Raw genomic sequence first — 25,088 nt, forward strand, 5'->3', positions numbered from 1 at the left:
AAACTAGACTGGGAACTCAAGGCGCAGGCAAGATCATCTATTCTCCAATTCTTAAAACTGGGCCACATACAGTAAGCATAACTAGCTCTTGATTGTGATACTGGTAAAATAAGTGTAAAATATGTTACACAAAAATGCATACATTTGTTTAAAAGACAAAAAACAAGACCAGAACACTTCGAAATGCTTATGTGAGAAGTTTTTAACCGTGACATCACTGTTTAGGTTTCGTATAATAAGTTTTCCAGATCGTTTACTCCATTTTCTCTAGTTTCTGCACTGCATGCTGCAAACAAAGAATATGAAGAAAGGAAGAGGAGGACTGGACCGGCACAGTTCCTTTGTGTCTAGATAGAATAAAGGTATCTTAACCTGAAAAAAATAAGGCATACACATCTCAGGCAGAGTATCAGTTAAAGAATAGATGCTCACAAAAACCTGTTCCCTTCTGAAACCTTACTAAAATAGTAAATTTTAAGAGTAAATATTAAAATAAATTAATAATGAAATATTAAATTTACTATTTTAAAATAGTAAATGTTTAAAAGGCAATAACCCACAAACACAGAACATGAAAAACAAAATTTTTGCAAAGTGGAAAGTCTTTAGATGAATGGTAATTTAGATGAAAGAAAGATGAATCCTAAAGCCAGCAATGGGAAAGCAGAAAAGCAATTTGGTTTACATCACAGAACTCCCTAAAGGCTCAAGTTGAATTAGTGACAACAGGTACTGAATGAGGTGAAAGTGGGGCTAAAAGAGGGTGAAAGACTATGTATGAAGCGAATAGATCCTTGGGTCCCCTCCCTCCTCTTGTATACAAGGAACGGCCCCTCCCTGAAGCTGGTACTAGACTTGAGAGGGTAAATACATGCTTATCTGAACTGGAGAGCATCAGGCACAGTTAAGGGTTAGGTACCTAACTGAAACCAAAAGGATTAAGTTTATGCACTGAAGGTTGAACCTGTGAGCCTTCTTTCCTCACTTTACTCCCAGAAATCTGGCAGCCTGGCTTGTATCCTTCAGAGGACATAAAAGCCTTCTCAAGGGAATCTTACCTATATAGAAGAAAAGATCTAAAGATACCAATATCAGGGATTTCATAATGTAACAACGCAGCCAGATCACAGGAGAATGAAGCCCACATTCAATAAGCCCCACCCCACCCCAAACCAAACAGACCTTCCAGTCAGCTTTTTAGGGTCCCACTCTTTAATAAGAGCAAACAAGCAAGACTTTGAAAAGGCCTTTAATATGAAAGATGTCCAAACAAAGGAATATTCAAACAAAGAGCTCTTGGATATTTAAAAAAATACATGATAGTAGAAAAAAAGTAAACAAAATAGATAGGTTAGGAGCAAAAAAGTTTAGGAAATCTCCAGAAGGAAGAATAAAGATGGGAAACAGAGGATTAAATATAAGAATATTGGGAGACTAATCTAGGAAGTCCAAAATCCAAGTAACTTATTTTTCACAACAAGAAAGGGAGTCGGGGGAATCCACAAATAACTCAAGAAAATTTCCCAGACAAAAGAACTTGACCTTCCATGCTTTTTCCATACTTCCCATACTTTTCCAAACCTGACTTTTCCAAGTTTAAAGTATCCAGCTTCTGAACACATCATTGGGAAAATTTCAAAATATTACATACAAAGAGAAGATACTAAGAGGTCTGGGGAGGGAGGGAGAGGGAATGGACACATACAAAAAAAATAAGAATCAGAATAGCATTGCATTTCTCAGCATTCAGAAGACAGAAAACAATGGGCCAATGCCTTCAAAAATAATTCTAAGGAAAAGTTAATCCCAACCTGGAACTCTATACCTAGCCAACCTATGAATCGTGTGATGACAGACACTCAAGATATCAAGAAATTTATCTCCCACACACTTTCTCAGGAAGGTAGTGGTGATAAATCAAGAAAGAAGTCAGGGGATTAACACAATATAACAGTGAAAGGATACACCAACCCAAGAGGTGTGTAGCAAACCTAGAGAGTAAACCAATCCAAACTGGAATATACCAAAACAGAAGACATCTCTAAGAATGAATACCTAATGAACTGAACATACTAAAAGGAAGTTGGCACAAATGAAGGCGAGTCTGGGGAGAAATCAGTGACGAGTACAAAACACAAGTGAAAAATCTCCCTCCAAAAAAAAGTTACGCAGAAAAAAAAAAGTAGTAACAGTATATATACCACATGGCCTAGTTGTGAAAAGGCTTAAGGTAAAAACTACTGAGTTAACCTAAACCATAACTATAATAGAGCCTTGAGATGGTAAGAATATGTGTGTCCATGGGAATAGGAGGATGGTGAAAAAGAACCAAATCCTCCATTTCCACACCAGAAAGTCAACAGATGATACCTAAAATTGAAAAACCAACACATAGCAAAATAAACCAAGTCATTTAATGATATGGAGGTAAGTAATATGAGAATCAGCTGAGTTGAAAGTGGGTACCTCTGGGGGGTTGGAAAACAGTGTTGTCGCTTTTTAGAATTATTTGATTTTCTTTTACACTAAGTTCACTGTAACAATGGAAATTAGAAGTAAATTTTTAAAAAATATAGCTTCATGTAGCCTAGAAAGTAACAAAATTAAAATCATAAGAGTAACAACTACAGTGATAAAGTGTTATCCCATTCCTACAGAGGCAAATCGCTAATGATCTCTAAATGGTATTACTCATATTGGTTAAAAAAACAAACAAACAAAAAACCCACCTCTGAATAACCTCTTCCACTAGGGAGGAATTCTGTATATAAATCAAGTCATGTATTTACATATAGTAAATCAAATCTTACATCAGATCTAAATCTCACCCACAGTTGAAGCACCTGGTACATAAACTGGCTTGGAAGGCTGCTTCCTGGGTACACAGGTAGACCTGAGCATACCTTTAGGAGCACCATTTTGACTTATCTGAAAGTCATGTCATTGCTCCTGTTTCTTAAACAGGTAACAGTAAAGAGTTACCTTGTATTTTTTTTTTTAATAACTAAGGGTTTATACACATCACTGACATATGTCTTAAAATACATAAAATACCCTATTGTAACTGAACATAAGGCTGTTTGTCCTGACATTAAATATAGATGGAACTCCTGGGCTTCCCTGGTGGCGCAGTGGTTGAGAGTCCACCTGCCGATGCAGGGGACACGGGTTCGTGCCCCGGTCTGGGAAGATCCCACATGCCGCGGAGCAGCTGGGCCCGTGAGCCATGGCCACTGAGCCTGCGCGTCCGGAGCCTGTGCTCCACAACGGGAGAGGCCACAACAGTGGGAGGCCCGCATACCGCAAAAATAAAAAAAATAGATGGAATTCCTGTGCTTTTTGTAGCTAATTTGGCAAGGGCTTCAGAACCAGATCATGGAGCTTGTTAGTGGTATATAATAACAAAGAGGCTGAGACTAAGGGAGAGAGAAGCTTACCTTTAAATAATCACAACAGTTTTAGTGAATGAGCTAAAGGAAATCGCTAAAGGATAAGTGAGAGTACTGAAAAGCTAGATTTCAGATAGATATGTATGGTTACAAATCAGCTAATTCAAAAACACCTACTGACCATCAAGTTCTATATACAATGTTGGAGGAGTTTCTTCCTCTCCATTGAGAATAATTTCACTGTTTGCCTTAAGTCTTCAAAACTACTGATTTAGTATCACTGGATTTACTCCTGCTCAAAAACAAAAACACCTTGCTAGTCCCAAAGAATACTGGTGAGATCAGGTCTCGCTAGCCACCTTCTGTCGCTTGTAGTCAAAGAGCCTCTAAGGACAAGAGATGTTGAGAACAGAGACATGATGGCAATGCAGCTGCCTTTCCTGCCCAGAAATGGCACACCTCTGGTCCCACAAACTTTTATTCATTCAGTAAAAGCTTACTGAGCACCCACTATGTGCAAGGCATTGTGCTAGGTACTGCAGTTTTTGAAATGACAAAATTGTTTATATATGTAGGATCTGAGCTAGTCCTTGATAGCTCTCCTGACTGGAGAGAGAAAGACAGAATGCCCCTCTGTGGCTCATTTAGGGAGCTAAGAGCACAGATGAGGTTTGTTTTCTGTCCTTCTATCAGCCCAGCACAAACTTTAGGCTTCCTCAAATCAGTTATAAGTCAAAACAAATAAGGCACATTTTTAAAAAAATTCCCCCCTTTAATTGACCAAAGTAAAGCCATGACATTTCATTTGGTAACCTGCTCAGAATTATAAAGATCATTCCATTTGGCTCAGCCCATACTGCCCAGGACAAAACCTCCAGACAATTCTAATCTCATCGCGCTCTGTTCTTATAAACTGCATATTTTTAAACCATCTTCAGCGCCCTAAATGTGACACACTCAGTGCGAAGCAGATCAGAGCCGAACGGACGTAACATTTATGTCCTTGACAAGCCTCGATTATCCAGGTCCTTCACCTGCAACAGAAAGGTATCAGTTTAATATTTACAATCATCAGGTCAACAATGGGAGAGCTTCTCTACTGAGCTGGGTTCACCCAGATGGGGACAGATTATGTTGGATTATGCTGCCTGGTTTGGCTCTGGTGTGGGACTAGCTACTCTTCCAAATACAACAAGAGTTCTCAACCTTTTCTTACGTAAGAGATATAACACACTTCTATGTGACTCTCTATGCCACAAGTTCTTCAGCGGGAGAGAAGAAAATGTAGTTCGAAAACACACACACACTCTCCTTCTCTCCCTCTCTCCCTCCCTCTCTCTCCCCCCACCGCCCCAAGACTGACAATCACTAAAACAGATCAAGTCTGGCTCCAACTGGAAAAACATCACTGTAACCACTTCCAGGATGACAGAAGACTGGAGTGTCTACTTTCTAAGAACAATCTAAAATAAAAATAGAAAAATTCTAAGTGAGTCACAAGCTACTTTTTCGACATTAGAAATATCCTTATTTTATAAACATGTGGCCCCATTTTTAAGCACCAGAGCTGCTTTCTCAGTGTTACATCTGCTCACCTTGTATATCCTGACCAGCCAGTGTTCTGTGGTGTATGCTTCCTCCAGGACATCAAGCTCAAAGTCTTTATTCCCAATCTCAGCATTCCGAACACGGTCATAGCCTAGTGGACGCTCTAGAAAGTGACAAAAATGGAGACACACATCTTTCTACAGTGCTGATTTCCTACAGAAATACTAAGTCAACTTGATTAATCATCCCACTGGAATGTTATTCCCTAGCATGCAGTTTGTTTAGAGAGTAGGGCCTGCAGAAAAGGACATCAGTTAGTAAGGGCAAATCAAGTGTTACCCTAACTCACGTCCTCTCCGAGATGATGCTTGGCAGAGTGTATGGAGGTCATCTCTTCTAAGAGACAGAGGGCTGACTTCCAAGCACCTCTGTTCCTGAGGATTACCACCCATGGCCTCTGTGATACACTAGCAACCCTTCTGAACCTATCAGATGTCACAGGCCTGCATCTAATTCAAAAATAGTCCAAACTGCAGAACTAAGAAAGGTAAGAAGTCAGAAAGAGTGACTTAATCAAATTACTTTCAACTTATCTGAAGAAATGTAAAGTCCTTTATCTCGCTCTATCCCCTTTCACATTCCTTTCTCCACTACAATACCGTTTACTGAGAGGCAATAAAAAGTAATGGGCAAAAGCATAAAAGCTAAAGCCAGACTGCCTGAGTTTAACCTGACTCTGCACTAGTTATGTGCCTTTGGGCAGTTAAGGAACCTACTTGTACCTCAATTTCCTCATATATAAAATGGGAACAATATTAGTATCAACCTTTTGGATTGTTGTAAGGATTAAATGAATTAGTAGATATAGAGCACTTAAAGCAGTGCCTGGCATATAAAAAACACTGTATGGGGCTTCCCTGGTGGCGCAGTGGTTGAGAGTCCGCCTGCCGATGCAGGGGACGCGGGTTTGTGCCCCGGTCCGGGAAGATCCCACATGCCACGGAGCAGCTGGGCCCATGAGCCATGGCCGCTGAGCCTGCGCGTCCGGAGCCTGTGCTCCGCAACGGGAGAGGCCACAACAGTGAGAGGCCCGCGTACCGCAAAAAAAAAAAAAACACTGTACGTGTTAGCTATTACTGTTGTTACGTTGTTATTAACACTATCAGGAATCACTCACTGGCTTCCGTGTAGACCTGTCCAAAGCGGTAGTAACACATCTTGTACATGAGGCAATTGAGCAGCACTGGAGAACCCTCACGGTCCACACGGAATTCCCCAGTTGGAGTATAATAATCGTGTTCCTTGATATGTTTGCCTGTATCTGTGCTCCCTCCAATCCGGACCATCCACAGAAATTTGTTGATGTCTAGAAAAAAAAGAAAAAGAAAAAACTGCTATTATCACAAAGGTTGCTGGAGCTAAATCACCTAATGAAAGGTCACTATGGCTAAGGAAATTCCCCCAAATACTTTTCTAACGGAGTATAGTACCATTTAACTCTAAGTTATAAAAATAACAAAGCTAATGTATGGTCAAAACTTTTTTCCTCAAAATATACAGCTTTTCCTATAGACTTTCCTGTAGACTCCTAAAATCCTATGCTATTGGCCCAGACTTAAGTCATAACTGAAGTTAGTCCCAGGTATTAGCTAGGGCTAAGCTGTCCAATATACTATTAGCCACATGTAGCTGCTGACACTTGATATGTGGCTAGTCCAAATTAAGATGTGCTGTAAGTATAAAATACATGCTGGATTTCTAAGACTTAGTCCAAAATAAAACAAAAAAAAGTGGGTAAAATATTTTGGTTACACATTAATGTTTTAGATATATTCAGTATAATAAAATTATTAAATTCACTTTCCCTGTTTCTCTTTACTTATTTTGATACGGCTAATAGAAAAAAAAATTTTTTTTAATAAATTTATTTATTTTATTTATTTATCTTTGGCTATGTTGGGTCTTCGTTGCTGCGTGTGGGCTTTTCTCTAGTTGCGAAGACCGGGGGCTACTCTTCCTTGCGACGCGTGGGCTTCTCGTTGCAGTGTCTTCTCTTGCTGCGGAGCACAGGCTCTAGGCATGTGGGCTTCAGTAGTTGTGGCACATGGGCTCAGAAGTTGTGGCTCGTGGGCTCTAGAGCACAGGCTCAGTAGTTGTGGCGCATGGGCTTAGTTACTCCACAGGATGTGGGATCTTCCCAGACTATGGCTCGAACCCCTGTCCCCTGCATTGGCAGGCGGATTCTTAACCACTGCGCCACCACGGAAGCCCCGCTAATAGAAAATCTTAAATGACATAGGTGGATCCCACATGTCATTGGACAGGAATGACCTAGGGAGTAGCAGCTTTACCAAAAAGGTAGAGAAGAGAGAATGTGCTCCCTCTTGACCTACAGTTGCAAAGTTACAAACTTCTAAAGCACATGTATGAGAAGTCAACATTTCTATGTCAAACACACTACCAGGCTCCATAAATACTGATAGCACCATCAACTCAGGTTATCTCTTAGAATATGTCACTCCCTGTACCTCCCCCAAAGGCTTTAGGAAAATAGACGATTAGTATAAGGTGAATCATTGATCCATAAGAAAAGATTCCTACTGCCCTACTAAAAAGGGTTCCAGGGAATATCACAGTGGTGAAGAACACAGACTCTGGATCTGGACTCTGGATAAACTGCCTGGGTTTGAATTCCCACACTGCCAATTCTAGGTGGGTGACCCTGAACAAGTTACTGAACCTCTCTGTGCTTCAGTTTCCTCATATGTCGAATTAGAAAAACGAGAGTATCTGCAACGATAGGGCTGCTACAACATTATAAGTAAGAGCATGTTACCTTACATATTGTTTGTCACATAGTAAGTATTCAAGAAATAATATTATTATCCTCATGGAATGTCTGCAATCGTACCTCCATCTTTCAAATGGAAAACCTGAAGCACAGAGACTTGCCTAGACCACACAACCAGAAATAGGACCAAAAATAAAACCCCAGAGCATCAACTCAACTATCTTAGAGTACTGATTTTATAGCTCCCTGGCAGGTACGTCTGAAGCAAAAAGCTGACAAGCTTTGAGAACGAAGAGTGCACAGCAAAAGAAATGATCAACAAAATGAAAAGGCAACCTATGGAATGGGAGAAAATATCTGTAAACCATATATCAAATAAGGGGTTAATATCTAAAATATATAAGGAACTCATACAACTCAATAGCAAAAAAAAAAACCCAAATAATCCAATTAAAAATGGGCAAAAGACCTGAAAAGACATTTTTCCAAAGAAGAGATTCAAATGGCCAACAGGTACATGAATGAAAAGGTGCTCAACATCACTAATCATTAAGGAAACACAAAACTACAGTGAGGCATCACCTCATACCTGCTAGAATGGCTCTCGTCAAAAAGACAAAAGACATGCTGGTAAGGATATTAAGAAAAGGGAATACTTGTGCACTGCTGGTGGGAATGTAAATTGGTACAGACACCACAGGAATGAGTAGGGAGGTTCCTCAAAAAATTCAAAATAGAACTACCATGTGATCCTGCAATCCCACTTCTGGGGATATATCCAGAAGAAATGAAATCAATATCCCAAAGAGATATCAGCAGTCACTGCAGCATTATTCACAATAGCCAAGACATGGAAACAACCTTAGTCTATCGACAGATGAACAGATAAAGAAAATGTGAGATATATATACGTATCATGGAATACTAAAGATTTCAGGGAACTATCCATTTCTACCACATACGTGTGTACATTTGCATATATAAAAATACATATGCACACAAACATACATACATACACAAATACTTTTCTGTACTATTTGGATAAATTATTATTATTAGCAAGAAAAAAACCTATAATCACACACAACCAAATGGTGCTGAAACAATTGTTTGTGAAAGTTCAAGTCCATGGGACCACATCCCTGCTATCATCATTCTTCCTCTGCTTGTACAAGACACACCACACATAGAAACTAGTCTTATTACTTTATACTGACACGTTACATATACTATCCAGGTGGATTTGTTAAGTCTGTCTGTATCAGAAGCCAGACATAATCTAAAATCTGAACATCTCTAAGAAGCAACCACATATTCAAAGAAAATTAAGACAGAAATATGAGGTAATTATTAACTGCAGAAAACAAGTTATTCTAGATAAGAATGTAAACATGGTGTACAGGTTGACTCAGCAGTAAATAATACTTACTTAGTCATGATGAAAACACTTTATCTGGATTTAACCAAAAACTGATCATTAACTCTACTGAGAAGATGAAAGACAGAAAGGGGGAGGGGATCATACAAAGAACTAAATTCCTTATCTTAATAAGAAGTTGATACAGGGTATCTAAAATGATCAATCAATGAATAGCAGGATATACATATTATTTAGAAATACGTACATAAGTACTAGAAGAAATAACTGAAGGAATAATTTTCCTGGGAACTGATGTTATAAGGTAGTTTAGGGGCAGAGGACTACCATTTTTTATTATAAACCTTCAGAAGTATTTAACATTTTAAAATATAAACAGGTATTGCTTTAATTTTTTTAAGTTTTTTTTAAGGCAGAGAACTATATTTGGATGATTCTTCTAAACATACGATTTTGCTAATAATCATAGGGAACATGGTTAACATATGCCATATAAATATATATATATAAAACATTTTAAGTTGGCAGATGATTCTATGGCTTAAACCCACTAAAAAATGTTAATTCTAAAGCTCATTTTCAGAAGCCTTATATTCTCTATTTTTCACTGGTTGTGGAACTACTCCTAGGTCTTTAGACAATTATAGCATGCCATACCTACATGAGAAGAATTCTTTATATCTACTTCCTACCTGTTGCAAAAAAAAAAAAAAAAATCAAAATAACCAAACCTCAAGTTGCAAATACTTAGAAACTTCCCCAACTAAGAAAATACATTAAGATATTGGTAAAAGGATAGAAAAATAGGAGATTCATCTAGTTTTCTTAGAATCTATGCCTTGTAGCTAGAAATAGAATCAAGTACATTACCATCAGAGGAATACCCAGTAAGTCCTCCAAAAATGACCAGCACATAGCTAACATCAAGCTCCCTCATGATCTCATAGGCTTTTTCTTCTGTGGATGCCATTGCCTAGAAAAACACACACACGTTTCTCAGCGCAAAATTCCAGGCCATATGATCCCTCATGGAGAAGTATTTCCCACTAGACCCTGTGCATCAAACACTCAAATGACCCCTCCACCTTACCTGCCCTACTCGAGAAATATGGGTATTATTCCATGTGTTGTTATCCACTAAAATAGTCCGATTCGCCATAGCTGTAATCTGGTAGCCATAATCCCACCATGACATGACCTTCGCATCCTGAAAGAAGAATGGGAGATGGAAATAACAAGCTTCTCACTGCCTCCAAAATCAAATACAAGAGAGGTGGACGGGCATCTGACAGGAAGTGAGATATTGCTAATTAATCAGTTTCTTCACAGAATAACATATGCCCAACAAGAAAATACATCTTGGTGCCTGGTCCTACATTTACATACCATCATGAAATCTCAACGCAAATTATACAACACAACATTGCCAATACTTTCATCTCAGATCATCTTACACAAACAAGCATAATGGTGCGGGAGGTGTAGTGGGCTGTGCAGTATTTCCAAATATACAGCGTGGTGTCATCAGATAACCGTATTAAATAAATGACCAAAAACAAAGTCACAATAATCAGTTACTAAAAAGAAGGGGGGTGGGGGAGGGGGAACAAAGCACAGGATAGGACGAAAAAGGATTAAGAAATTCTTGTAAGAATCTAACTCAGAAGTGCCATTCCCAGTAGCTATTGGAAAGAAAATCACTTCAGATTCTCAAATGGTATAATCCAAAATGTTAAAAGTGGTTATCATTAGGTGATCCTTTATGGAAAATTTATGTCTCCTTTTTCTTTGCTTTGCTCCTATTTTCCGATTTTTCTACAATAAATATGCATTATTTATTAACTATTTTTCTTCTTTTATAATTGGGATGGCCTACCTCATGATAAAATCACCATGCTGTCAATACAAGTGTCCAAGCAGAGTGCAGATAATTACCAGTAAAGGTCGCTTACAGAAAAAATCCTGAATTCAATGGAGGTTGACCTTTAAGGCTCATTCAACACCAGGTTCGATAGTTCCAATTTCTCCGAGCTTTCCACCCATCTAAAAGCTATTTGATTCACTATAACATCAAATGTCTCTCCCTTCCTCCTACCGCACAATCCCACGCCTCCCAAATCTTCACCTCTGGAGTATTGTGACGAAGCCAATAGTATGCTTCTCGGAAGTCATCAAAAATGATCCTACTACCATCCCCACCACGAGCAGACAGCACAATGGACGGAGAAGAGTAGGCCTCGCTGGTCACCCAGGTTGAATGAAAGGTATAGGTGATGAGAAAGAAAGCCATGACGAGTATCATGCCACTTGCCACCTAGACAAGGAAGAAGAACTGTGTTGTAAACCAAATTAAATTTACGTAACACGGAACAGCTTCTTACGCACAGTCAGTAATATAGATGAGATGACTCGGAATAAATTAGAGGCTGTATGAGTTCACTCACACCTCTTGTGACAGTGCCCTACTTTACTCCCCCTCAAACAAACAAAATACCAATGCAGACACACACACACACACACACACGCAGTTCCCCAAGCCAGTTCTTTGCGTTGCTTAATTCTCACCTCATTCTTAATAGGGTAGGTAGAATCCTGTTGTTTCTTGTTCTTCTTGTCTGGTCGACTTATGTCCAAATTCTTCATATAAGTGGACAGCACCTGAGAGACTCCAATGCCAGAAAGAATGCACATAACAGGCGCCAACACTAGCATCAGACGCACCTAAAAAAAACAGGAAGCAAGATCACAATCAGTGTTTTACAAATTACAGATTTCAACCTATTAGTAGATGACATCAATTTAGGGGTTTTCAACAAACATGATTTGTCAGTGGAATGGAACAAAATAGAAGAGAAAATACTTGATACGTCTATAGTAGAATATATATTTTTTTTAAGTTTGTTTTTCAGGTCTACATGTATATATGTATACCCTGAGCAATGATATGATATAAAATGTATTTCTTAACTGTGGTTTGGGATCAAAAAAGTGTGAGAAGCACTGACTTAACTGCAATATATAAACTCTCTTCTCTCTTTTAACAACCTAGCACTCAGAACCCAGGCCTTTAAGAAAAAAACATCATCTCCCTTTTTAAGACACCAGAAAGAGAGGGGAAGGAACCCATCCAGGGTCAATTTCTTCAACAAGTGACAAAGCACCTCTCCCTAACATGAGGGCTAAGAATCCAAGGAAGGTGGGCCCCACAATCAGAATGTATGAGCGCCCCATACATTCCTGGGAAGGATCAACAACAGTGAGCAGCTTTACCACGCAGCCCCTCAAGCGCTCAGAGGGAAGCCCCTGCACAGCATCAATACTGAACCTGCCATGCAGGGGGACGAAGAAAACCCTCAGAGCTAGGGGTGGAAAGGTTCGCTAAGACTGCAGGCATTCATTCCTCACCATCACAGCTGAAAAGTACATGCTGGTCACACCATACATGATGATGAAAATCCGGGCATCAGACAGGTTGCTAAAGCAGTAATAAAGACCAACTACAAAAGTAAAAGTAAAAAGAAGTGAAAAGCTGAAAAAACAATCATAGATACATGCAAAGATGTTACTACGGCACTCTTTAAAACAGCAAAAAATCTGAAACCACATAAATGTCCAACATTAAGGATGTAGTTAATTACAGAATATTTATAAAATAGAATAAAATACATCAATTAAAGTACTGCTGTGGAAGTTTATGGACCATATGCCTTCCTCTTTACACACCTCTGTACTTAAAAAACTAACAAATGATATATCTTAAATATTACTTCTCTAAAGTAATACTAAATAACAAATTATCATGATTATGAAATTTTAAAAGTCAGAGCAAAAACTAGCACCTGACTTCTAATCAATAAATAAATGGATGAATATACATCAAAGCGTTAACAGTAGCAACAGGTGTGTGGTGAGAACTCCTGAAATTTTACTTTTTTAAATATTTGTCTATATTTTTACAAATGACAACTTACTTTCATAATAAGAAAAAAAAGTTATTTTAATAAAAAGCAAAGTAAAGTCTCTACCACTGGTAAATTCTAAGACATATCTGAATTGGCCAGAAGATAAGTTAGATGAAGAGGTTTTACAGTCAGCTATGCCTATTCTCAAAATTCAATACTGCCAAGAAGACAAATGGGGAGAAGTCAGGGATGAGGGGTGGAGTATTCTAGAAGCACTCAAAAACCTTGAACTAGGGCTGAACTGTAACTTATGATACAAATGAACAGAAAACTGTGAGACTCAACTTGCCAGTATCTGCAATTGTTCAACTTCTGACTTCTACTCTGCTTCAAATATTAGAAAAATGTGCTTAGCCATCCTCTGTACTGCATAGATAAACAGGCAAAAAACAAAAACAACAGCAAAAGCACAAGGATGAGGGTATTTTACTTATTTTGAATCAAATGATGATTCTTAGAAAGAAGACCACTTCAGAACAAGGCAGACAGACCTGGAAACATGAAGACGAGAAGCTGCAGGTCGAAATAGTACGAGGACCAGGTCGTAGGCTGATGCTCAGACACAGAGGCGATGATGGGGATGTTGTTCTTAGCATAAGAAGGATCCAGCAGTGAGTAGAAACGCCCTGTCCAGGGAGATATTTTTCCTGGCAGCAAAGAGGCAACAAATATTTCACAATTACTTCTGAAACAAAATAACATGTGATCCTTACTAATCACAACTTTCCATTTTAATGAGCTTCTCTGAGACAGAGGAGGACTAGGTTTTTGTTTACATGCCACCAATACTTTGAGAATTTCACTCCTTCCTTTCTTTCAAACTTGAGAGTACTTTTGTCAGCACAGTCAGTAGAATAAAGTCAGGTTGTATATAAACTCAGAGAGAAGGGAGGCAGAGATACTTCCTAGAAGGGTTTTAAGACAAATTTGGTCAAACCAAAGCCAATGCTATAAGCTAAGTCGCTCAGTCCTCCAGTGCTGCTCTGAATACACAGAGTCTTGGGCAAAATCAAATCAGACTCTGAGAAGTGTACGTGAGGAAGATGAAGAGAGGAGGAAAACGTGGCATGCTACCCAAACTAAACAGTCACAGTTCTGTCATATGGGATTAGATGAGGCCACACTGTAGGGCAAAAGCAATGTTAGGATTTCTCCCACCCTACACACACATACACACACACACACACACACACACACACACACAAAGAGGAGGAAGATCAGCATGGTAAAATACAGTCCTGTCACCAAGTGTAGAGCTGATCTAACATGATTTTCTTTCTATGCTGAATCCAGACACTGGCTGACAAGAGGATTGAATGTGCAGAAGTTGGACTTTATATGCTTGAAATCAAGAGAAATAGGAGGAAAAGAATGAATCTTTCTGTGGCCAGGAAATAACCCATATTGGAGTTTATTCTATGTTCATACCCATTTACACTTAATACTAAAAGCCTTCCCTACCTGTCAGCATGAGGAGAGCTCCCACGGTGAGAAGGACAAAGCCTACCAGGGAGATGACACTTCGGAAGAGAACTTCAAATTGCTGTGGATTCAACTTGCTGCGTAGATAATCCACAAAGGCATGGATCTGGCAGAGACCAAAGACCCCAAAGGCTGCCATGTGCTCTGACGAAAGGACGGGCTGTAGATGAAAGCATATGAGACTGTTAGGAAAAGAATGGGTCCAGCCTGGACCTGAATTATCCTGACCAACTTCAGACCAAAGGGTCCAATGAGTTCTAAGGCCACCAAGGAATTAGGACCGATCTAGAGGAGGGTCTAATTCACCTGCCTCATTTTCCAAAGAATATTTTGAGTCCCCCAAAGTGTACCACACTCTATCATTATCACATCTCTGGCCTTTGCTCAGGCTATTTCTTGAGCCTCGATTGCAATTCTCACTTTCCCAAAATTTGCATTCACGGAAATTCTGATCATTCAAGGCCCAATGCAAATACCATTTCCTCCTAATCTACCAAACTGAAATCCATCACTCTCCTCTATACTCCACACACTTTAGATCTCTTCCAAAACTTAGACCAATGGTCTCAAACTCCACCAGGCATCATAATCACGGCAGGGGACAGGAAGGGGGGGTGTTTAGACAGACTGCTGAGCCCCACCGCCAGAGTTTCTGATTCAGTAGATCTGTGGCAGGTCCCCAGAATTTGCATTTCTAATGAGTTCCCAGATGCTGCTGACACTGCTGGTCCAGGAACTACATTTCTAGAACGACTAGACCACAGACTAGTGGTTCTAGAAGCATGTGCTTCTTTCCCAACAAGACTATGACTTCCTTAAGGACCAGAACCACATTTTTACTTTTAACATTTCCCAGGTATTAGCAAATTGCATACAGCAGGTGATCAGTAAAGAAAAGCTTGCTGACCTGAATAAGGGTTCCACTTTCATAAAAATTTTACATGAGAAATCACACATACCACGTTATTCTCTGACTTAATAGCTGTCTCTTAACCCTGTGGGGTAATGTGGTTAAAAGGTTCAGGCTTTGCTTGCTAAAGAACTTTCACTTAGGCCCGATTAAGAAGTTCAGGAGTCATTACTATTAAATGGAGTCATTTGCATTAAAAAGGACTGAAAAAGATAACTGTGATCACTCACATTAACTCAGCTCATCCAAAATATCCCTCCTCCTCCCATAAACCTAAGCCAAGTTAGGAGTCATTAAATTCAAACTTCATGAACAAATATTAACACACTCCAGGAGGCAGACTTTAATGACCAATGACTCTGTTGCTTCAGTTAACAGAAGCAGTGTTAGCAAGGTCAGACCTGTGAATAACTTTTACTATCCTCACCAGAATCCAAGATAAATCAATTTAGTTGGAGCTGCTTACAAAAAGTGGAAGAAGCTAAAAACCCCACTCGGTCTAGGGCTCACCTGGAAACCCACAAAGGAGATCTGCATGGAAAGAATGGTGCCCAGGCAGTAAACAGTACAGTAGGCCACATAGATCCGGTGGGAGAAACGTCCTGTGAGCATCAGCACCAGTACATGAAGCGGGATCAAGTTGATCAAGAACACATAACCTCCCCATGAAGAGACCTAGGACAGGATAAAAAAGAAAAGTTCGTCTGAGCATTCCTCCTTGGATCACCACCACTGTACCTTAGGATGTTACCTGTGACCATTTTTTTTGGGGGGGGGGGTACACGGGCCTCTCACTGTTGCGGCCTCACCCGTTGCAGAGCACAGGCTCTGGACGTACAGGCTCAGCGGCCATGGCTCACGGGCCCAGCCGCTCCGTGGCACGCGGGATCCTCCCGGACCGGGGCACAAACCCGCGTCCCCTGCATCAGCAGGAGGACTCCCAACCACTGCACCACCAGGGAAGCCCTACCTGTGACCTTTTTAAAGAACATCTCTTTACAGTAACCAAAAATTTTATTTACACCAAGTGGTTTAAAGAGTTTAAATAATTGACTTCTTTAAGTAGGAAAATCAAATTAACACCCATTACTGTAACTCAATCCTCTGTTTGCTATGGCTCCTGCCATCACGATCACAAAACAAGAGGACCCCACCTCTCAGCATTAATCTGGATACACCCTACGGTAAGGTCACACAGAGGATTTAGGGATTCAAGGGAAACGTGAGCAAGTGGAAGCAGTTAAGGAAAGAAGTCTCGGTGTTTACAAGATTGAACAGAAAAAAATATATGTCAGGAAAGGAAAAATTTAAGGGGAACACACCAGCAAAGAGAGTTGGCCAACCAATATATACCTACAGGAAATATAGTATCTGGAAACCTTTAAAAATTAAAAAAATTATCTCTATCTTGCTATTATACAACGGATATCCCTGCCTGCCTTGGATTAGGCTTTGTATGGACACAAGAGACTATATAAAGACTTTTAGCCTCTAGTTCACGGTCTCAAAGCCCAAGAGCTACTTCCAATTTATATCAGTTGATCCCAATAGGTATTCAGACACAGAGAGACTCCTGAAAGTAGGGAGTGAGGAGTTACCATGTAGAAATAAGCAAGGGCACACTTGGCTGCCCAATAGATGGAACCAGTCTTTACTGCTTTGATCCACATGTAGTAGGTGAGTAGCATGCAGAAGATGGCAATCCCTGCAGAAGGAACACAAAAATTCAGTAAAAGGCCACGCTGGAAGAGTATTTAATACTGTTCTGGAACAAACTACCTGGATTCATATCTCAGACCTACTACCCATTAACAATGTAATTACTCTACCTCCCTTTGTCTCAGTTTCCTGTAAAAGAGTCCACAATAGTATCTACTTCATAAAACTATTGTGAAGACAAATTTAACTATTGCATGTAAAGCACTTAGAACAGTATCTAGCATGTAGCAAGCACTCAGTAAGTATTAGTCATTATTACTACTATTCTTTCCAGGCACTAAATTCCCTGCTGTTTCAGTCCTAAAGATATCCCGTGCTATCAAGCACCAGCCTGCCTCTACATCTTACCACAGGCTGGTCCGTATGCCCTGACTGCCTCTCTCCTTAGTATCTGCCTAACGAAGTTCCAACTTCAGGGCCCAGTTCAAATACAACTACTTCCAAAAAGCCTTCCGTGATCCCCAAATCTGAATTAATCTCTCCTCTCACCACATTCCCAAAGTACTCTGTTCACCCTTCTCTCATGGCCCATAATACTATCTGCCCATTATTATTTATTTTTATAGTCTACATTAATCTGTGTTAATAGATTATGGGCTAACATAATTTTATTCATTATCTATCCCTATAATTCCTTAATTATAAGCCAATACTCCTATTCATTAACTATCTTTATAGCACCTAACACTGTTTTACCAATAACATTCAATAAATACAGGTTGAATTGGAAATAAGTCAATAAAAGTCACTATAGTTTTAAGAATATCCATTCCTCTCATCTAGGAAAATGAAGCAAATGATTACAATGTTAAAACAATAGTACCAACCAACACTAAAACTTAACTCTACTTTTAGGAGTACAGAGATGAGCCAAAGGCCTTATATAAGGAAATTACCAGCTACCTTTCTAGAGGGAATGACAGAGAGAGAATATAAACTTGTCTGAGGTCTCTTCCTGCCCATTTTTTTTTTTGGATGTGGACTGTTTTTAAAGTCTCTATTGAATCTGTTACAGTATTGCTTCTGTTTTATGTTTTGTTCTCCTGGCCGAGAGGCATGTGGGATCCTAACTTCCCGACCAGGGATCAAACCCACACCCCCTGCACTGGAAGGCAAAGTCTCAACCACTGGACCGCCAGGGAAGTCCCTTCCTGCCCATTTCTAATCTTCTCAGCCAGACACCATTTTTGCTATCACTAAACAACAGATTTGAACTCAGATTCTACTGCACTTCATGAAGCTCTACTGGATAATGAGGTGAACAGATCCTCTTCAGCACTTTAAGTCTTACCTTCATTATCATAGGAGCCAGCCACAGATCGGGAGATATAGCCAGGAACTACAGCAATCATGGCTGCAGCAAGAAGTCCAGCTCCTGCATCCTGTAAGACAAGAGGGGTAACAGGAAGTTAACACCAATACATCTATGAAAGAGAAGAGAGGGTCCACTAGTCCATTCTGCTTACAATGGGCCCAGAGAACAGTCTGACACTTTCCACGGTAGATGTGATGCTAGAAATGCTAGAAATGTTTGCAGCACAAGAAAGCTACATACTTCACAACCAATTCCCCGCGATGATGGCAAGTCTGAAACTGAGTACACACATGCTAAGAACAGACAAATCATGTAAGCTGTCAGATGCTGTCCCTGAATGGGCTGTTTGGCTGGAGTATCCCCAGACTTATGAGTCCCTACCCGTAACAATATCTGCACACCACAGGAACACCAGTCACCCCTCTACAAGGTATTCAAGGACAATCAAAGGAAGACCATATGTATTTGAGCTAAAAAGCTGACAAAGACAGGTGACAATCTCTCTGGACTAAAGATGCCAGGAGCTTAGATAATAAAGCTGGAATATTCCTAGGCAATCTGTGAACTCAGGAGAGAGGAACAACAAAGTATAAACCACACTCCAAAAAAGGAAGGACTTGTCTGTTCGTAAGAGTCAAATTTGGAACAAGGGCAGCAAGGAGAAGGATGAAAACGTTTCCAAATTAAACTCAAGTTTCCCAAGCCCTCCCACTAGTTTATCACCTCTAAGGTAACTCCCTGACACCATAGCCACAAACTAAGAATAGCATCCAAGGAGCCAGGGCCAGCAATGCAGAAACCTAGAAAAAGAGAGTCAGTATTATGGAGTTTACTACAAAAGCCAAGTGGTTTAAGAATTTTTAAATAAACATTTGAAAAAAAAATTAACAAATAATTGCTAACTGTCCATTTCCAGTAGGAAGAACTAACCACTTTGGAACGCTTCTTGTAGTTATTTTTCCTCTCCCTTAGATTGTGAGGTAATTCAAAATCTAAACCTCATTTTAAATATTTTTTTCCCATATGTAGCAATTTATATTTGACCTTCATATGTTCTCTTATAAGGATAAACAGTTGCTAATGATAAGAAATCACATATTCTAGGGAGGGGCTGGGGTAAACTCAGTAATTCGGCTCAGCAAAAGCTGTCTTTAGCCTCTGGCTCTCTGCCCTTCTAAGGCTCTCAGTCCCCCACCCTTTAGCATCAACTTGAGAGGTTCAACAACATTCATTCCCAAGCCTCCTGTCACCCCAAATCCTTCACCTTGAGCTCTTTGGTAAGGTGGTACGTGACGATGGTGGTGAAGGAAGAGAAGAGAGGGGCCAGGAACACACAGACATTCCGAATGTCGATGGTGATGTGGAAAAAATGGAGGACATGGTAGATTGCAGCAGAGGTGATCATTAAGCCTGTAACAAGAAGAAGAAAGGCCAATAGGTTATCCTAATAAGACAAAGACCTTAAGGGAAAGAGAAAGGGAAAATCCAAGTATCAATAAAGTGATAACACAGGTTTTGACAAACCACCAGAAATACTAATACAGCAACTGCAGGAGGCCTATAAATTTCTCTCCTATGGATTCAAGCAGAAGTCCAGAATTTATGAAAAACTACCCATTCCCGCTCTCCCATACATGTTCTCCCTTCTATATAAGATCTACTTTTAGGAATCTGCAATCAGAGTGAAATTACAAGTGTCACAAAACGAAGATATTAGAAATAAAAGACACTGTTCCATAATATAAAAATATCTTACTGCTGTGAAGAAAAAAAATCCTGTTCCCCTCACCTGGGTAAATTGTTCCTCCAATGATTCGTCCCAAAGGGTACCAGGCCCGGTCATCAAACCAGTTATGGAATTTATAAAATCCCTCCTCAGCCAGGAACCGGGTAGTCCGATAATTAAAGTACCTTTAACGAGAAAGAAATGAATTGGGGCTCCTCCTCTCCATACCCAAACACTTGCCTCAACTTACAGTGACTTTTGCTCCTCAGGTTACACCACTGAGGAACTTATCATTACCCCAATAAAAGTCAGTTTGGTACCAAAAAGTATTTCAAGCATGAAAATCATTTTACATCACCATAAGCCTCCTCATTTCTAGCTCCATGCTTGTCTCAGTTAAAGCACTGCTTCTCTCATAAGGAAATGCAACCGTAGTCTAACCTTATAAGAAAACACTCAAGAAGGATGCTTCACCAGGCTGGCATGTAGTAGGCATCAGCCCCAGTCAGAAAATTCAAGCACTCCAAAGACAGGACAGCTGAGATGTGGACACCAATAGACTTGACTCTTTTCAAGTGACAAAAACACACAGAAGAATATTTCCATACCACAGGCAAGGAGACAAGGATAACTTGAGGTGATGAGCATCTCTAAAGATGTGGGTGTAACACCATACACAGGATGAACATTTTTTAGTCTACTCCATAACACAAACTTCTTAATAAGTGTTTAAACTTGTAATTAGATCTACTCATGTGGTTATCTAAAATAGTTCTGAATGCCACCTCCATGGTAGCATAAAAATATAGACTACATAAAAAATACTTGACATAAAATGCTTACAGTTATATACGGACACAGTTCTTTAGGTCCAAGCTATGTAACCCCTTTTCTTAAATTTCTCATTTAAAAAGAAATAAAAAAGACAAAAATATATATGGAAATAATAAAAATATAAACAAATAAGTAAAGTAAAGGGAGTTGCTTAATCACTAAAGATAATCATGACTAACCATCTTTCCTGCCCACCCCTCTAACCCTATTTCCTCGTTGGTCAGTCAAGTTTTAGCAGCTGAAGTAAGTAAAGTAGCAGATGGCAGATATCTCTATCCTTCTGGTTGTTGTTGATGAATGTTATTTTGGTAACTGTCAGGGAGACAGAAGGGATGAGGGTAGAAGGCAGTCAACATGTGTCAGAATCATGTCCTTTACCTAACAGTAGGAGAGGCAGAGTGAGACAGAGGAAGTGCAAGTTAGTGGGAAAAGGTCTGGCCTGGGTTCACACCCTGGTCTCAGTTTCCTGCTCTGCAAAAAGAAGTGTCAAATCACATGATCTGTACAGTCCCTTCCATCTCTACAACTACAGAGCAGATGCTCTTGCTTTCCCTGACCATCTCATCTCAGTGTTTGCTCATCTAGAGGGTCTGAGAAAAAGCCCTAACAGACTGGTGATCAAGAAACAAAAGGATGGGCTTCCCTGGTGGCGCAGTGGTTGAGAGTCCGCCTGCCAATGCAGGGGACGCGGGTTCATGCCCCGGTCCGGGAAGATCCCACATGCCGCGGAGCAGCTGGGCCCGTGGGCCATGGCCGCTGAGCCTGCACGTCCATAGCCTGTGCTCCGCAACGGGAGGGGCCACAGCAGTGAGAGGCCCGCGTACCGCAAAAAAAAAAAAAAAAAAGAAACGAAAGGATATAAGTTTCCTCATTCATGAGAGAGAGAAAAAAAAAAACAGAAAAAATTGATTTGGGAGGCCCCAAAGAAAAGATCTGTATGCCTCCAAAGTGCTTTCAAATATCTACACAAAAGAATACGACAAATTTGCAAATACATGCAGGTATTAAACTTGAATCAATGCTCTATAAACTGAATATGCTATTTTTAAGATACCAATGATGTTTCAAGAACCTATGATTCTCGTTCTCCAAATTTTTAATTAAGCCTTAATGTTAGGTAATATAATATAGTTACTCCAGTGTCTAGAAACAAACAAACGTAGATTCAAATCCTGGCTCCTCCATTTACTCTGTGTAAGCTTGAATGGTCTCTGCCAGCCTCAGCCACATTTGTGGAAAGGAGACACCACTACCTCCTTCTCGTAGGGTTATTGTAAGGATTTATAGATAATCTGTAAAACAGTTCTTGGAACAAAATGAAGCTCAGTAAATGTTTTCCACCTATGCCTCTTTTTATCTAATAAAATCTCCAATCCAACTCACAGCTTTAAATTTTCCTCAGTGTCTTACAACTTAACTGATAGGCCCAATTTCTATCATATTCACTGTTAAACAGAAAAAAGTCACAGATCTCAAGTTCATGACCTATAATTTTTCTTTTGAGCCTCAAACACACACCAGGCCCAGGCCCCTTTCCCTCAATCTGCACCATTAACTGTCTACCAAGCTGAGAAGCCAGGCTTCTCTTAGCTTAGCCAGATCTTAAGTGATAAGGCATACCAGCAACCCCTCTCTCATTTTTTAAGAGTTTGAGAGACTCGCTTGGTTTCAAATTCCAACAGAAATGTTTCAAAAGGAGACAATTATCTCCTTTGGAACACTTGAGAGTTTTCCCCCCAAAATGTATAGAAAGTCCATCCCCATCACAGAGAGCTCACTGGAACGTAAATCTGAAAACCATGAACCTAAATGCTTCCCAAAGGAAATACCAGACCAAGCAAAGGTACTCACGGATCGAATTCATGGATGACACTTTCAAATCTCAGGACAGCAAAGAGACGAGTAGAGAACGCTGCAAAAACCAGAGAACTATTATTTTAATGGTAATGTACCATGAAAAACAATAGTAGGTAGTAATATTATAGAGATAACAGTATTATCCAGCACACAAGTCACAGGAAATACAAAATGATGCTGATTAAAGTATTTATCCATTCCTCCCACACAGAAGAAACAAAGAAGTTGCTTTCCCCTGACAATGACACCTACATTTCCACTTAAGTAGGACACATTTAACTACTTATTATCAAGGCCTATGACAACACATTCACCTACTAATATTGCACCCAATTTACATGGTCGTCTTGTATATATGTTGACCTCCCCTCCCCAGAACGTTACCTCCCCAAACCTTAGTTTGAAGCAAACTAAGAGGTAAGGAAATCAAGACTACTTATGACTCATGAAGAGCTAGAAAAACCTAAGAAAACAGAGTAAGTTCTGGAGAGATTTTCAGAAATACTAAGGCAGGCAACCACAGAAGACAAGTATCTTTTACAAAATTCAGTATCTCAGAGTCCCTGGTATCTCTTTCAGTCCTAAGAGAAAATAGAATTAGTACAGCGTGCTTCTCATTCTTTCCCAGATGATCACTAGTCCCAACTTTTATAATCCTTGTGTTTCTTTTATTTTGCTTTCACAAAATTCTACTGATTGAGAACAGTAAAAAGAACACATTGCAATCTGCTGGAAAAAAAACAAGGCATTTAAGAGAGCCGTTGTTGATTTTTTCAAGATTTTCTCCTTTCCATATCTGAAGAAAGAGAGGTCCACGTGCACACTCACATAACACAGCAGCCATTGACAGAATTAGAAGCTTCAGAAGTGTGTCCTGCTTCTCATAGGACAACCGTAAAAATCCCAGCTTGGTCATCTTGACATCAATGGGTGGCAACAGATGACACTCAAATAGCTAAAATGGAAAAGTCAAGACCATAAGATATTAAACACCTTCAATTTACCTAATTCAGTTTCATATTTTACGGTGGTAGAGAAACACAGAAACAGGAGTAATGCACACACCAGAGAGGGTCAGAGCTAATACTAATACCCAAGCCAAGCCTGAATTATGACCAACTGGCAAGTAAGTAGGCATGTCAGGTCTGTGAGTCAACGATGAAAAGGAATGAGACTCTATCACCATAATTCTGTTTCCCAGTCCTCACAGCTAACAAGCACATAAGCACAATTGGCAACAGTGTGGTACAACAGGAGTAAAGAAGAAACACAGAAAAAAGGGGGTTGGAGGAAGACATGCAAAGAAAACAGGAAAGACTGGAAATAGAGAAAAGAATAATTAAATGGAGAAACAGAGCATTCAAGAAAAGGCAGGGATGTATGAAAGAAAGCAGGGAATGAGCACAGAAGTGAAAGCAGAAGGCTGAGAAATAGAAGTCATGACTGAATCAGCACAGTTTACAGCCCTAAATTTCAGCTTCAACTGACTGGCTGCAAATTTTCTGCTCCAAATCCCAGTGGGGTTGCAGGGTCAACTAGAGAGCATGACTGCTCACTCACTAATGCAGGTACAGTCGTGCACTCAGGAAGAGAGGGAGATACACATAGATCACTGCACTTTCAATCGCTTACATCACACTATAACTACTGCTCAGATCTACACCCACTTCCCATCAGCTGTCTCAAAGCATCCTGGAATTGACACTGCTGATTTAAGCCACTGATCCCAGAGACAGCTCATGGAACCAGACGATAATCTGGAAGGAAAAGAGAATAAAATTTTCCTACTAAAGCAAAGAAAGGTTGGGCCGGGGGAGGGGGGAACTATATTAAAATAAAATGTTGAGGGAAGCAGGCTGTAGACCATTCAGAACAGTGATCACTTGGCGGACAAGATTTATCAGCACTAATTAGGAGGTTAGCTATTTCTGTTTAAGACAGCACTGCCTTCTTAAACCATAAACTGGTCAAGGGCTAAGTGACAAAGAATACGATAATAAAGAATATGCAACACTGTACAAGACTGCAGGGGAAAAAAAGGAACCCGGATCCTTCCTGATCTTTCTCCCACTATTACTAGAGGAAAGGAGCGGAAAAAAATAACACTGGACAGGGTGGAAGGCATGAAGAATCATGTATTTCTAGCTCCAACTGTGGGAAGTCAAGCATCTTTTCCA

General features: G+C 39.9%; 1 protein-coding gene across 1 annotated transcript; it reads right to left on the bottom strand.

Annotated features, from left to right (window-relative positions):
• Positions 1–3,916: 3,916 nt before the first annotated feature.
• On the bottom strand, positions 3,917–23,842 carry STT3A (STT3 oligosaccharyltransferase complex catalytic subunit A). Its single transcript, XM_079708100.1, has 17 exons — positions 23,740–23,842; positions 22,906–22,966; positions 20,284–20,405; positions 19,759–19,904; positions 18,471–18,561; positions 17,059–17,165; positions 15,971–16,135; positions 14,530–14,710; positions 13,560–13,715; positions 12,512–12,603; positions 11,672–11,827; positions 11,232–11,420; positions 10,197–10,313; positions 9,977–10,079; positions 6,115–6,303; positions 4,985–5,100; positions 3,917–4,423 (listed from the first exon to the last, which is right to left on the bottom strand). Exons 1-17 carry the CDS (start codon positions 23,825–23,827, stop codon positions 4,385–4,387), a joined length of 2,118 nt encoding a protein of 705 aa, XP_079564226.1. The 5' UTR covers positions 23,828–23,842; the 3' UTR covers positions 3,917–4,384.
• Positions 23,843–25,088: the final 1,246 nt, after the last annotated feature.

This window comes from Hyperoodon ampullatus, assembly GCF_949752795.1.
Source record: "Hyperoodon ampullatus genome assembly, chromosome: 7".
NCBI lineage: Eukaryota > Metazoa > Chordata > Mammalia > Artiodactyla > Ziphiidae > Hyperoodon > Hyperoodon ampullatus.